This window comes from Panthera tigris, chromosome B2, assembly GCF_018350195.1.
Source record: "Panthera tigris isolate Pti1 chromosome B2, P.tigris_Pti1_mat1.1, whole genome shotgun sequence".
Classification (NCBI taxonomy): Eukaryota; Metazoa; Chordata; class Mammalia; order Carnivora; family Felidae; genus Panthera; species Panthera tigris.
In genome coordinates, this window is record NC_056664.1 from 64,916,377 (window position 1) to 64,931,066 (window position 14,690).

The 14,690-nt window shown below is 39.1% G+C and overlaps 1 protein-coding gene across 5 annotated transcripts in view; it reads left to right on the forward strand.

Annotated features, from left to right (window-relative positions):
- Positions 1-782: 782 nt before the first annotated feature.
- Positions 783-14,690, forward strand: part of LOC102950023 (regulating synaptic membrane exocytosis protein 1) — a 221,074-nt gene continuing 207,166 nt past the window's right edge. For 2 of the 5 annotated variants that reach the window (XM_042986649.1, XM_042986651.1), the window contains exon 1: positions 786-1,425. In XM_042986649.1, the coding sequence (XP_042842583.1) occupies positions 870-1,425 (556 nt within the window). In that variant the 5' untranslated portion in view covers positions 786-869. Of the gene's footprint in view, positions 1,426-14,690 lie in introns of all 5 variants that reach the window. The other 3 variants (XR_006217713.1, XM_042986656.1, XM_042986652.1) reach the window with 3 other exon arrangements.

The following is a 14,690-nucleotide window of genomic DNA, read 5'->3' on the forward strand; positions in this document are numbered from 1 at the left end:
CCCTTAAGTGTTTGGGTGCACATAAGCTTGTTAAAATTACCTTTTTCTACTATTAAAGAAGTGCTACCAGATTTGATTTTTGAAATGGGCATACTTGTATTTACATTTCTTTAAAAGCTTCTATTATAATAAAAGATTGCAGATAATGTATTGTCTAGATGTATATCAAGTATATATATTTAGAATTGAACTGATATGTGTATTCTTTTGCTACTATATTTTACATATTTTAGTTTTCATCTAAAACATTTTTAAGTCTTTCATTCACAAGCAGAAGTTAGCATAAAACGTGTTCATTTATTAATTTATTGGTGGTTTTAATTAATCTAGTTAATTTATAGGGAATTTTAAATGTGAAAACAACTTTTAAAGTTCCTTAGGCTGCTGTAATATAAAGGAGCTTTAGTTAGAAAGCTAATCAGACACACAGGTTTAATGTAGTTCTTTATCAAATCGTTTAATTAGACATCGGATTATAACGAATAATCTGGTCTTCATTTTTAGCTTTACTTTTAGCTTTACACATTGCTTTTCTTCTTGACGTTCCTTTTTATCACAGGAAGAAGACTCCAGGGCTCTCTGAGCAGAATGGCAAAGGAGCCCAGAAGAGCGAGCGGAAACGCGTGCCCAAGTCCTCAGTGCAGCCGGGAGAGGGGGCCGTGGAAGAACGCGAGCGGAAAGAAAGGCGGGAAAGTCGACGGCTTGAGAAAGGACGGTCACAGGACTACCCAGATGTGCCGGAAAAACGAGAGGATCGCAAAGCGGTGGACGATGAGAAGCAAAGGAAAGAGGAGGAGTACCAGACCCGGTACCGCAGCGATCCGAACCTGGCGCGGTACCCGGTGAAACCGCCGCCGGAGGAGCAGCAGATGCGCATGCACGCCCGGGTGTCTCGCGCGAGGCACGAGCGGCGCCACAGCGACGTGGCGCTCCCGCGCACTGAGGCCGGAGCTGCGCCGCCCGACGCCAAGGCCGGCAAGCGCGCACCGCCCCCCGCCAGGGCTTCGCCGCCGGAGTCGCCGCGGGCCTACTCTGCCGAGAGGACTGGGGAAGTCAGGACGCCGGGCGCCAAGCAGCTGGCGAACCACAGCCCGCCGGCACCCAGGCATGGGCCAGTCCCCGCAGAAGTCCTGGAGCCCAAAGCCCAGGAGCCCCTCAGGAAACAGAGCCGCCTGGACCCCAGCTCGGCCGTCCTCATCAGGAAGTCCAAGCGCGAGAAGGTGGAGACTATGCTGCGGAACGACTCTTTGAGTTCTGATCAGTCGGAGTCCGTGCGGCCTTCCCCGCCGAAGCCACACCGGTCCAAGAGAGGCGGCAAGAAGCGGCAGATGTCCGTGAGCAGCTCCGAGGAGGAGGGCGTATCCACGCCGGAGTACACTAGCTGCGAGGACGTGGAGCTGGAGAGCGAGAGCGTCAGCGAGAAAGGTAAGGGCTGGCCGCGTGGACCACGAGCACGGAAGTGTTTGGGGCTCAGAGGCGCGCGTGTGCAGGGGTAAAAAGTTTCAAGTGCCTTGAAACCTGCATGGTAATGCCTGTAGTCAACACTGCTGTATGGTATGTTAGAAAGTTGCTGAGACTAGATTCCAAACTCATCAGGAGGGAAAAACAAAAATTCTAGCTAGATGAGTAGATAGATGCTAACTATACTTATTTTGGTAATCGTTTGGCATTATGTATGTGAAATCATGTGGTGTACCTTAAACTTAATACGGAGTTGTATGTCAGTTATAGCTCCGTATTTCCATAGAAGTGGAGGGGAAAGTGCGACTTGGAGTGCTCACAGACATAGCTTCACAGGGAATAGAATAGAAGGTTTTAGCTTGCTCGCTTCCTTTGTTTCTTTTTGGTAGGATTTTGAAACATAATCACACGCTTCAAATTTGGGTTATAAGAGTTCTTAATGACTTGTGTTCTTGTCATTCTGGGAAATTCAGTGTGCAGTCTTGTGTTTTTAATTTATTATTTCTGGGTGATTTGTCTGGGGGGAAAGCTTCTTTTCTAGAAAACCATAACTATTCCTGATAAAGGGGAATGTACCTCTTTATTTATTTATTTATTTATTTTTATTTATTTACTTAACATTTATTTATTTTTGAGAGACAGAGACAGCGTGAGCAGGGGAGGGACAGAGAGAGAGGGAGACACAGAATCTGAAGCAGGCTCCAGGCTCTGAGCTGTCAGCACAGAGCCCGACGCGGGGCTCGAACCCACCAACTGTGAGATCATAACCTGAGCCAAAATTGGATGCTTAACTGACTGGGCCACCCAGGTGCCCCAAATGTACCTCTATTTTTTTAATGCTTATTTATTTTGAGAGAGAGGCAGAGAGAGCACGAGATCCAGAATCCCAAGTAGGCTCTGTGTTGTCAACATAGAGCCTGATGCAAGGCTCGAACTCACCAACTGGTGACATCATGACCTGAGCCAAAATCAAGAGTCGGTTGCTTAATTGAACCACCCAGAAGCCCCTACAAAACATTTTACAGTGTTGTGTGATACGCTTTTTTTTTTCTGTCTTGTCCTGCACTGTGTACTATACCATAGTCACATGTAGCTATTTACATTAATTACAATTAAATAAACTTAAAAATTCAGTTCCCCAGTCGCACTAAGCCACAGTTCAAGTGCTCAGGAGCAATCATCACAGAAAGTTCCTTTGGATAACATAATGCTGGTCTAGAAAATATTTCAGTTTAATGTTGAAATTATGTATTTGTTTTGAAGATTCACATCATTCTGCTGCTGTTCACTCAGATTTAAATTGGCTACAGTCCTAAATTTGATGGTGGTGATAATCATCCTTGTAGTGCTTCTTAGTTATATTTTGAGGTGACTATTTTTACAGTTTTTTGGCTTGTTTTATAGTTGCTAAATTATGTGCTAAATATTATAAATTTATAAAAAAGTAACTTTACCTCCTCATCTTCTCTATCTTCAAACTGCATGGCTGTGTCCTCTCCCCTTCTATGTCTTCTGTCTCCTTTCTCTGTCGTAGATAGGTAGGTAGGTAGGTAGATAGATATAAGTATAGATGTAGATATACATATATAAACACATGTATCCATCTATTTATCTGTGTGTCTAGATAAATAGATAGGTGAGTGGATGGATGGATGAATGGATATATGTATTTGGGAACAATTAAGAAAGTTTACTCTGGCATTATAATTATTGCATCTCAAGTTAAAATAACTGTTTTTTGGACAGTGATTTTGGAAGAGATTATGTAGCAGAATGTGGATGCCATGTTTTAAGTTTCAGGGTCAAGGGAAGACTGTCCCCATGAAATAAAATTTAAAGGGCAATGGGAGACAGAAATTAAAATATTCTATGTATATGGGATCATTTGGCTTTTTAGCACACTTTCTGATGACTTATGTTTGACTTAGAAGTCAACATGCATACACTTACGCATACTGTCTATATGGTCTTTTTAAAAGTCCCATGGTGAGTGTACTCTTGCTGCCTCTGTGACCGAATATTGTTTTGTGAGCACATATTTTATTTCCCTGAAATAATAAATTGTTAAATTAAAATGTAACTGGGTGTGCTTATTTGGTATGCAGATAGCTCTTAATGGATATATATGTATATGTATATGTATATGTATATGTATATGTATATGTATATGTATATGTATATGTATATTTTCCCATTTCTTAAAGAACTCTACATCAGCTTTTTCTGAGTATGTGTTTTAAATCACAATGGGCATAGAATCAGTCAGAATTGAATCTCACAATACCAACAGATTATGAAAGAAAAAAATGACAAGTGGCATGGGTAATTGCAAGGATGGAATTGGTGTAATGTGAGGAACTTATTGCCTCTGCATACTGTCTTCCTTCCTTAGGCATTATCATTCTGGGGACATTAGTTGACTATATACACTTCTGAAGTTGAGGTAAAATATCTTCTTCTGGGAACACAGGGGCATCACATGTGTATTTATCTGATTCAGACAACTCTGTTTTCTCTGATAATTAATCTGTTTTCAATAAATGTCTTGAAAATACACTCCAATCAAAATAGTTGTCTTATTCTAATAGTTTAACCAATCCCAACTAAGTGTTTGCCAAATGAAACAATAACTATAAAGGGCATACTTTTTTTTAGAATCAATGTAGCATAGAAATTTTCCTATTTCAAAGTGAATTAGAAATTCTGCTCTCTGTGCTATTAATGCCTTTGTTACCAAACCCCACTATTGTCTACTAAGGACGATCTAGGGAACTGGCCCTGATAATCTGCAGTATCCTGTGACTCTGCACAAGTTACTTAACTTTCATATGTCCTAGTTTTCTTATTGGCACAATGGAGCTAAGAGTATTTGTGTGGTATTATTATTGAGTGGTTTGATGAGATGGTGCATATAAAATAGGATACTAAATTAGCATTCTTCCTGTCTTGGTTTTGCTCGTGCTACCTATTCCATAGATATTTAATGTCACAATGAGTGTGAGAGCATCATTCATTTATATAACTGCAAAGAAAAGGTGTGAGAATTATATTTATGTCTTATAGGATCTAATGGGGTGAGAAGAATGATTTGGGAAGAGATTGCTTAGGAGAGTGGCTGCCATGTTGTGAGTTTCAGGGTCAAGGGAAGATTATCCCCATGGAATAAAATTTAAAGGGCAGGGGGAGACAGAAATTAAAATTGCATTTTAATTATAACCCATTATTTTGGGTTCTGGTCTCAGTTCCAATATGTGTGTGTGCAGCGGAGTGAGTTTCCACACCAACAAGCAATTCTCGTATGCCAGCAGGATGTCTGAGAATTCAACTTAATTCAATTCTGATATTACCTACCCAGAGATAGCATCAGATCCCACAGGTTAGTATCTCATTCCCAAAAGACTGACCTTCACCTCAGATGCCAGTCATAAGCCCGGGCTGTTACCAATGCTTCTGACCAACTGGCTGTAGATCACAGGTTCCCACAACTTCCTAATGGGTTTGATTAATTTGTTAGAACAGCCCACAGAACTTAGGAAACCCATTTACATACTAGATAATTGATTTATTATAAAATGATAGAACTCAGGAACAACCAGTTGCAAGAGATGCATAAAGCAAGTTCTGGGGAAAGGGTGCAGAGCTCCTATGCCCTCTCCAGGCATGCCACTCTCCCAGCACCTCCATATGTTCCCTACCTAGAAGCTCTCACAACCTAATACTTTTGGATTTTTATGGAGGCTTTATTACATAGGCAGGGTTGATCAAATCATTGGCCATTGGTAATTGGTTCAACTTCTAGTACTCCTCTGTCAGGAAGTCAGGGGGCTAGAACATAAAGTTTCAATCCGCCGATCACATGATTGATTCTCTAAGCAACCAGCACCCATCCTTAGGTGTGGTCCAAAAGTCACGTCTTTAACCTGACAAAAGATAGATACCTTTATGGCTTTCATCACTTTGGAAATTCCAAGGATTTTAGAAACTTTTTGCTAGAGAGGCACCTGGGTGGCTCAGTCAGTTGAACGTCTGACTCTTGATTTCAGCTCAGGCCATGATCTCACTGCACTGTTAGCCCAGAGCCTGATGTGGGGCTCAATCCCAAGAACTGTGAGATCAAGCCCTGCATCAGGCTTTATCCTAAGGTTATATAACCTGCTTGGGTTTCTCTGTCTCCCTCACTCTCTGCCCCTACCCCACTCATTCTGTCTCTCCCTCTCTCTCCCTCTCTCTTAAATAAATAAATAAATAAATAAATAAATAAATAAATATCAAATGGAGGAAAACTGGAAAGCTTTCATACATTTTAAAGGGATAGCTGTTCTAAATGAAAGTAAGAATGAAGTTTTTGTATTTCCACATCTTTCATTTTGATGTGAAATTGGATTCTTGAATTGGTTCACATTGTTTACAAACATGCTGTGGGCCAGCCAGACACATTTACTGGCTGCATCTAGCCCAAGGACCACCAGCTTTTTATCTCTGGACCTCCCTGGGGTCTGGGTTGTCTGTTGTCTATGCAGAGACTCTGAACCTCTCTTATGAAGGTCCAAAACTCTTAATACAAAGCAGTATTTAAGATTGCACATTTATATTTAGTCACAAAAATCTATGCACTGGGGTCTAGCATGCCCCTCATTTTAATACTGTTTCCTTTTTTTAAAAAAAATTTTTTACTGTTTATTTATTTTTGGGAGAGAGAGAGAGACAGAGTGTGAGCAGGGGAGGAACAGAGAGGGAGACACAGAATCCGAAGCAGGCTGCAGGCTCTGAGCTGTCAGCACAGAGCCTGATGCAGGGCTCGAACCCACAAACTGTGAGATCATGACCTGAGCTGAAGTCGGACACCCAACCAACTGAGCCACCCAGACACCCCAGTACTGTTTACTTTAAATACTATTTCAGCTCCTCTGTTCAAAAATCTTGGGTTCAAGATCTTGGGCACCTGGGTGGCTCAGTCGGTTAAGTGTTCAACTTCATCTCTCGTTCGTGAAGTTCTGCAAATTCATCTTGCAGTTTGTGAGTTCGAGCCCCACGTCGGGCTCTGTGCTGACAGCTCAGAGCCTGGAGCCTGCTTCGGATTCTGTGTCTCCCTCTCTCTCTGCCCCTCCCCTGCTCCCTCCCTCCCTCTTTCTCAAAAATAAATAAACATTAAAAAAAAATTTTTTTTGTTCCTCAAGGAACTCAGTAGAGAGGCTTGAGAAATAAAGAGACAAAGATGGTGCCAATGTGGAGGAGAGAAATGGCACCAGTTCTGAGAAGAAACAAAGAAGTATTGCTGCCTTGATCAGGAGAGTAAGCTACTTACACTTACAAGGAATTTAAAGTATAAATCCTCAGACAGAACTAGTTAGAAGAAGAGCCTGGCATTGGATAACAGGATTTCCTTTTTTTATCCCCTTCTGCTTACTGACTTTGAATAAACTCAGAACATACAACACAAATTGATTGTGCCTGTGAACTTTGAAAGTACTCCGTGAATGGCTTCCGAGGTCAATTTGTATAATAAGGGCTTATTGGTTTGTTTGTAGCTATTACTGCTGGGTAGTATTTATCAGTCCTTTTAGGGGTATGTGATATCTGGTTTATTCTAAGAAATGATACCTGCAATGGTATCAAATAAGGCTATGTATCTTTAATTACAGGTATGAATTTTCCACCTAAAGACAAAGACAGTTTCCAGGGACCAGAGCATAGGTTTTAGGTGTTATGAATTATTGACTATTAAGTTTAGGTACATAGCAATTTAATCATTGAAGAATAAGGAAAAAGAATTGGAACCTTTGCAAAAATCAGGTACTAAATTCTGTAAATGAAAATGTAGTTCTCTATGTTATTCTTTAATCATTAAACTAAAAATATTGGGAGTATCCTCTTTTACCTCCAGCAATACAGTGCCTGCTGCTCACAGAGCTTTTAATTCTGGCCAGAAGTTATTGATTTACTTATGTTTTTTTGACAGCGAAGAATGCATTTTATATCCTTTTGATAGTCTTAAGAGGGCTTGCAATTAAATAACTTGGTCAGATTTATTTATGTATTAATTTATATGTAGTATTACATGAATATTGGATGATACACATGATACTAAACAAAGTATCTATAAGAACCTACTGCATTCCAGGCATACTGTGCTAGGTTCTAGAGGTACAGTGGCTAAGTAAATAAATACGCACATATACATAGCCATCGTTTCTGCCCTCATGACATTTTTTATTGGCTATTCAGAAGACTCTGATTGGAAAGTTTATAGAGAGATAGGATGCACCAAGATAAAATCAGGTTCTGTGGTAAGAATTTGGCTACATTTAAAAAAAATTATAACTTTAAAACAAATGCAACTTTAAAAGAGGTTCCTCTTCAAATGGCTGCCCAAACTTAAGCATTTATTTTTCTTATCCCATGAGATCCCACAAAAGTGAAGAAAAAGGAAGTGAGCTATGAGCACATGAGATGTTCTTGAGAAGATGGAAAGAAGAAAGTAGCCTATTTTTGGGCATAAGAGGTTTCCAAGTGAACAAGAGGATGTGGTGGTGGAGAAGACTGTTTGCTGTGAAGTGCCTTACAGAGACTTACGGCTCAGATACTAGGTTCCTTAGAGCAGGAAGTGAGAAGGAAAGCTTTAGACTGGCAGATTCATTCAACATATGTTGACAGAGTAGGTGTTTATTCTCCTTACTGTTCCCTTCTCCTCTTTACTTCCTTGTATACAACAAAAGCTACCCCACGTTTAATCCCTAGATAGAAATCAAGAAAAAAGTCCAGTGGACTGCCTGAGCAAAACTCAGATATTGGGGTTGTTGCACCCCCACCTTTATAGCTTAATGCTGAGTTGCACACATTGTTTACCCTAAAGTGAAGGTTATTAGCTCTCGAACATTCATTCACAGATGTTAGAGACACTGTTAGTGTCCATTTGAATGGCATTGATAAGAAGACTTACATGGAAATTCATACCAGCTACACACAGAAATCCAGCCAGTACTCAATTTTTTTTTCTTTTTCAAGTTTTTATTTAAATTCTTTTTTTTTCATGTTTATTTATTTATTTTGAGAGAGAGAGAGAGAGAGAGAGAGAGAGAAACTTAAGCAAGCTCTGCACTGTCAGCACAGAGCCCTACATGGACTCAATCTCCCAAACTGAAATCATGACCTGAGCTGAAATCCAGAGTCAAACTCTTAACTAACTGAGATACCCAGGCACCCCTACAAGTTTTTATTTAAATTCTATTTAGTTAACATAGTGTAAAATTAGTTTCACATATAGAATTGAGTGATTTCTCACTTACATACAACATCCAATGTCATCACAAGTGCCCTCCTTAATACCCATCATTTAACCGATCCCCCTGCCCACCTCCCTTCCAGAAACCCTCAGTTCGTTCTCTGTAGTTAAGAGTCTGTTTTATGCTTTGCCTCTCTTTCCCCCCATGTTCGTCTGTTATATTTCTTAAATTCCACATATAAGTGAAATCATATATGGTATTTGTCTTTCTCTGACTGACTTCTCTTAGCATAATACTCTCTAGGACCATCCATGTCATTGTAAATGTTAAGATTTCTTCTTTTGGGGGGCTGAGTAATATTCCATTGTATATATACACCACAATTTCTTTATTCATCATTCGATTGACATTCGGGCTCTTTCCATAATTTGGCTGTTGTTGATAATGCTGCTATAAACATCAAGGTGCATATATTCCTTTGAATCAGTATTTTTGTATCCTTTGGGTAAATACCTAGTGGTGCAGCCAGTACTCAATCTTAAATATGAATGAACAACAAAGGCTACAAACTATGAAGAACGCCAGCAAGAGGCACTAGAAAAGATCAAGATAAACAAGTAGACCTTAGAAGTAAGAAGTAATTCAAGAGCAAAAAACAGTACAAAATGCTACATTCCTGGTTACCTTTGATACATTCTGAAATGTCTAAGCCCCATCCCCAGGGCAACTTCCCCACCCAAACACACAGATATACTCTGTGTAAAATATTTTTTGAAAAGTTAAAGTTATTAACCAAGCTTAAAAAGAAAGCTGTGGCTACCAAAACCCATAACACTAAAGCACTTGGGCACAAATACTTGACAAAATATAAGACTATATGACTGGACTCAGGATCACAAACTTGCCTCAGGTATGAGTTAATTATCCTAACCAGGAAGTAAAATAATCTTATCTGATACATTAAAATAAAAGCTATTGTAAAGGCTATAAACTCTTTTTGGTCCAAAAGAGGTAAATGTGAAACTGACCCATGAGGAAATATATTGGAGCCCAGAGGATGAGCCCAGAGATCATAATTTGAAACATAGGAGGAAGTTCAACAACATTAAAGATGCGAAGGAAAAAGGGAAAATATCTATAAGCTTTTGGAAGTTAAAATAAACCAGCTCATATACACAAGAAGAGTTAGACTGCCCTTACACTTCCTATTAGCAGTGGATTCCAGACTACAGTTGTTCAATGTTTCTCAAGTATGGAAGAACAAAACCATTTTGAAATACAGTTCTGTGTACATCTAAACCCTCAATCAACTCCAGGTTCTCAGAAAACCTACTTTGTAGTCTCCTTCCGAGAAAATTATTTAAAGATGTATCACTCAAGAAAACAGAATAATAATCAAGAAAGTGGGACAAATGGGAAACAAGAAAAACTGAATCAAGAATCCAGTGCAAAGAAATCCCTGAATGACATTATGTGCAGAAAGCAATATGTACAAATTAAAACTGGAAATCACTTCCAGGAAGTTCCAAGAAGAAAATCTTTGTTAAGAAGAATGTCATGGATTCTAAGAAATATCCAATGACTAATGAATTACATGGCATTATTGACTGAATAAGGAAAGGCTGTCTCTTTTTTTCAACAATAAAAAGGAACACTGAGAAAACAAAAACAAAAACAACCACTATTAAGGAAAATCAAGTTTCAAATATGAGGCAAACAAAAGCGTGACATTATTTTATTAATTGAAATAGCCCATTCAACTATTAGCCTAGGCACATTTTTCTCTGAGTGAACAAGAAGCCTGGCAGTTCATCCCTAGAAAAGGAAATTTAATTTTTGCATATCATTTTTGCTTGGTTCTGGAATACTTATATGTAATAATATTGTAAGTGCCACTTACTGTTTTTCAGGTTTTAGAATGAACTCCCTTGTTCATTTAATACTTATATATGTTTACATAATTGAATATAAATATTTTGTCCATGTCAAAATAAAGGTAAAACGGGCCAATATGGGGGTGAGAGGATTTGGGCAGGGAAGAAGTGCAGGTAAGCACATGAATATTCTCATCTAAAATGGTCAAAAGTTAAAATAGCTTGTTGAAATTTTAGGACAAGAAATACAGGATTATGTATACATGTATATTTTTTAAGTGTTTATTTATTTATTTTGAGAGAGAGAGCAAGTGACCAGGGGAGGGGCAGAGAGTGAGGAAGAGAGAATCCTAAGCAGGCTCCACACTGTCAGTGCAGAGTGCGATGTGGGGCTCAATCCCATGAACCATGAGATCATGACCTGAGTCAAGATCAAGAGTCAGATGCTTAACTGACTAAGCCACCCAGGCACCCCAGATTTTGTATATTTAAATATGGAAGTATAATAGGAGAAATTGGTTTGTGAAAGCAAAGGATGTAAAAAAGTGAGCTAACGTCTCTAATAAGTTTTTTAAATTTTTTTAATGTTTATTTATTTTTGACAGAGAATGAGAGAAAGAACATGAGTGGGGGAGGGGCAGAAAGAGAGGGAGACACAGAATCTGAAACAGGCTCCAGGCTCCGAGCTGTCAGCACAGAGCCCGACTCGGGGCTTGAACTCACGGACAGCAAGATCATGACCTGAGCTGAAGTCAGATGCTCAACCAGCTGAGCCACCCAGGCGCCCCATAACATCCCTAATCAGTTTTAACCATAAATATTATCTTAAAATTAGAAACCAGTGGATAATATCTTCGATAAGGCTGTCAACATACAGAGGCAATTTATTTTTTAAAAATTAGAGTACTTTCCATTAGAAGAACTAAGAAAATAAATATTTAAAAATAAGTTTGAGAAGTGGAATAATAGTGTGAACAAGATGTGAGGGGAAATGAATTATTGTAACTACATATCAGGCCCATATTTATTTTAATTTTCATCATGTGCATGAATAGGAATACATAAAAAAAACTGGTATCTAGTGTCCCCTTCATTAAGTTGTAAATAACCAGTTTTGGTATCTTCTGGGTCTTTTATAACTGGCATTTTTGCCACCAGAACCTCAAAACAGCAATGGATCCATGTAGAATTATAACAGCATTGGCTTCTCTTTTACCTTTTCTACATAGTATTTCATTGAGTTCCTAGTGTATGACAGGCATTTACCAGGCTTTGGAATATATGATTAGAATATAGCCCCTGCCCATAGTGACTCTCTCACAAGAGCCCACCTCATTTCTTTTGTCCTGTTTCATTTTATGTACTTCTGCTTAGCCCATTCACACAGAGGCTGATGAACACACTTTTATAGACCTCTGCCTGCACTTCTTAACTTTCAACCAAGTACTTTCTCTAGCTTTTTATTTAATTTACCCTCTTGATCTATACAGACAAGAGAGAATACTGTAGGACCAGCAGTTGGACAGGTTGACATTTAGCACCAAAGCCCAACAGTTTTACCTGGCCTGGTTTTTGTTAATATTATAAAGGACAGAGATGAGAATATACACAAAAGAGAAGGGAGACTACTGTCTGGTATTGGTGAGGGAAAGATAAGTTTCTTTCTCCCTTTCAACTACTGAGAGAGGCATGATTTAGGGTGTTAGATGCTACCGTTTAAATGCCTTAGAGGGATTCTGAGAACTGATTTCTTCTTACAGTGAATATGGAATGGACATTAGCAGTTTTAATCATCTGTGCAATTTAAATCTTAGGAAGAGATTGAGAGGACACAAATAACTCCCTGTGTGTGTGCGTATATGTATGTGTGTGGTCTGAGCTAATTCTAAGAATATGTGTTAAGCAAATTTTGGAAATCGTCATGGTGAAAAGCTGGCTTTTTCAGAGCTACAATTTCCGCCTAATATATAACTACTAAAAAATCTCCTTGATTCTAAAACAAGAGTTGTGATTAAAAGGAAATCCTATAAAAAGGAAAGAAATTAAGCCTGTAAATCTAACATGATTATACCCAATAATATTTCTCCTAAATTAATCCATAGCTGGAAATATTAGTCATTTAGTTACATCTTAAAGATATTCCTATTCTTGAATCAGGAGAAACTAAATTAAAATCTGGGCCACATTTTCAAAAATAATCATACAAATTTTATGTGTAATATATGCTTACAATTTTAACATAGAATGTTTTAAAAGATTCATAAGTAAAGGTCATTTTCAGGGGAAACATTTATGCTTCAAAATACATTTACAAAAAGATTTGATATTGAAGATTTTAGTGCCACTATTTTATCTCTCAGTAAGTTGTTCTTCAGTACCCTTTTAAAATGCAGAATCATACTGCAGTGTTTTTGACCCATTTTATCAGTGAATGAGAAGGTTGTCCTTACTTTTGGTTCAATTTAACAAAATAACAGAATCTTAGACCTGGGAGAGAATTCAGAAGCTATTGAACAGGGAAGGAGACATTATGGGTGTTGAGGCCTGCCTGATTTCCTGTCCCCGAAGCCATTTTCTCTTTGTAGTTGGAAGAGCTTGGAACTCAATTTGTCCCCAGCTCCAGCCAGACCCTCTGAGGATTAGCATTCACAATTTAACCACTTGTTCTGTCTGCAGTCTAGACCCAGCCCCAGCAGCCTGGCTTCTAACCTGTTCCTGAGACCAGGCACCAGATTTTTGCCATGTTTTGGTTTTGTCCGTGGATCCAGTTCTGCTACCCAAGTCCCTCTAGAACTAAAACATTGCCTTGCCCTCACCGTTTCCTGGCCAGAAATTAGAAGCTGGACCTCTGGATACTGACTTTCTTGATGCCAACTGCCATATTGGAAGTCCAGATATTACCTTGTATATCATTCTTCTTCATACATTGTGGGGTATCTCTGGTTCTTATGGCTGTTCTGGATTTAATAGTTATTGCCTGTAACCATCTTCTTTGAGTGTTTTGTACTAATTACTGAGCTGAACTTCTGTGGTTAGGTTTTTTTGTTTTTGTTTTTGTTTTCTAAGCACCTGTCCCATGCCCAAGGGCATATCTAACTTTAATCCCCAGTAAACTCTTCTGAGTCTGAGATAATAGTGTATACTTTTCCAGGGCACCTGGGTGACTTGGTTGAGCATCCAACTCTTGATATTGGCTCAGGTCATGATCTCTCAGTTGTGAGATCGAGCCCCACATTGGGCTCCACACTGAGTGTGGAGCCTGCTTGGGATTCTCTCTCTCTCCCTCTCTCCCTCTCTCCCTCTCTCCCTCTCTCCCTCTCTCCCTCTCTCCCTCTCTCCCTCTCTCCCTCTCTCCCTCTCTCCCTCTCTCCCTCTCCCTCTCTCCCTCTTTCTCTCATCCTCTCCCTAGCTTGTGTGCGTGCATACTCTCAAAACAAATAAGCCTTTCTTGTGCCTTGTAGATGATCATCTCCTTCCTGAGCCTTCACACTGCCTTTCCTCTGTGTGTGTCTGAATTTTCTTTCCTTATAAGGATACCAGTCATATTGGATTATGGGCCATCCTAATGACTTCATTTTAATTTAATTATCTCTGTAAAATCCATGTCTCCAAATATGATTATATTCTCACTTGGGGGTGAGGACTTTAATGTATGAGTGAGGGGCACAATTAGGTTCATAGCAATAACATTCATAGGAGGAACGAGATTAAGGCTTCTCCATACTTGTGTACGTACATGATAAATACGAAAGTTTTGCATTTGTCTCCTTTGTTTTTCATCCATAAAAAAACATAAGATCATCAAGAATCTTATTGAGTACTTTATGAAGACAATTGATATCCAAGATCACGAAGACAGAGTTTTAGGCACAGCCAGAGATGGAACACATTGGGTATGTTTCTTAACCTCTGTAAGCCTCAAGTTCTGCCATTGGGAATAACTGTTCATATCCCATGCAGTAGTTGTGAAGATTAAATTAGATAATCTGGTATGGCTTCTGTGTACCTAGTACCTGACAAACAGCAAGTGCTCAATAAATACTTTTATTTCTATGATACCAAATAGGATGTATAGATAATTCATGCTACAGAAACTCAGAGGAAAGCCAGAATCCTAAGGTTTCATCGTGGA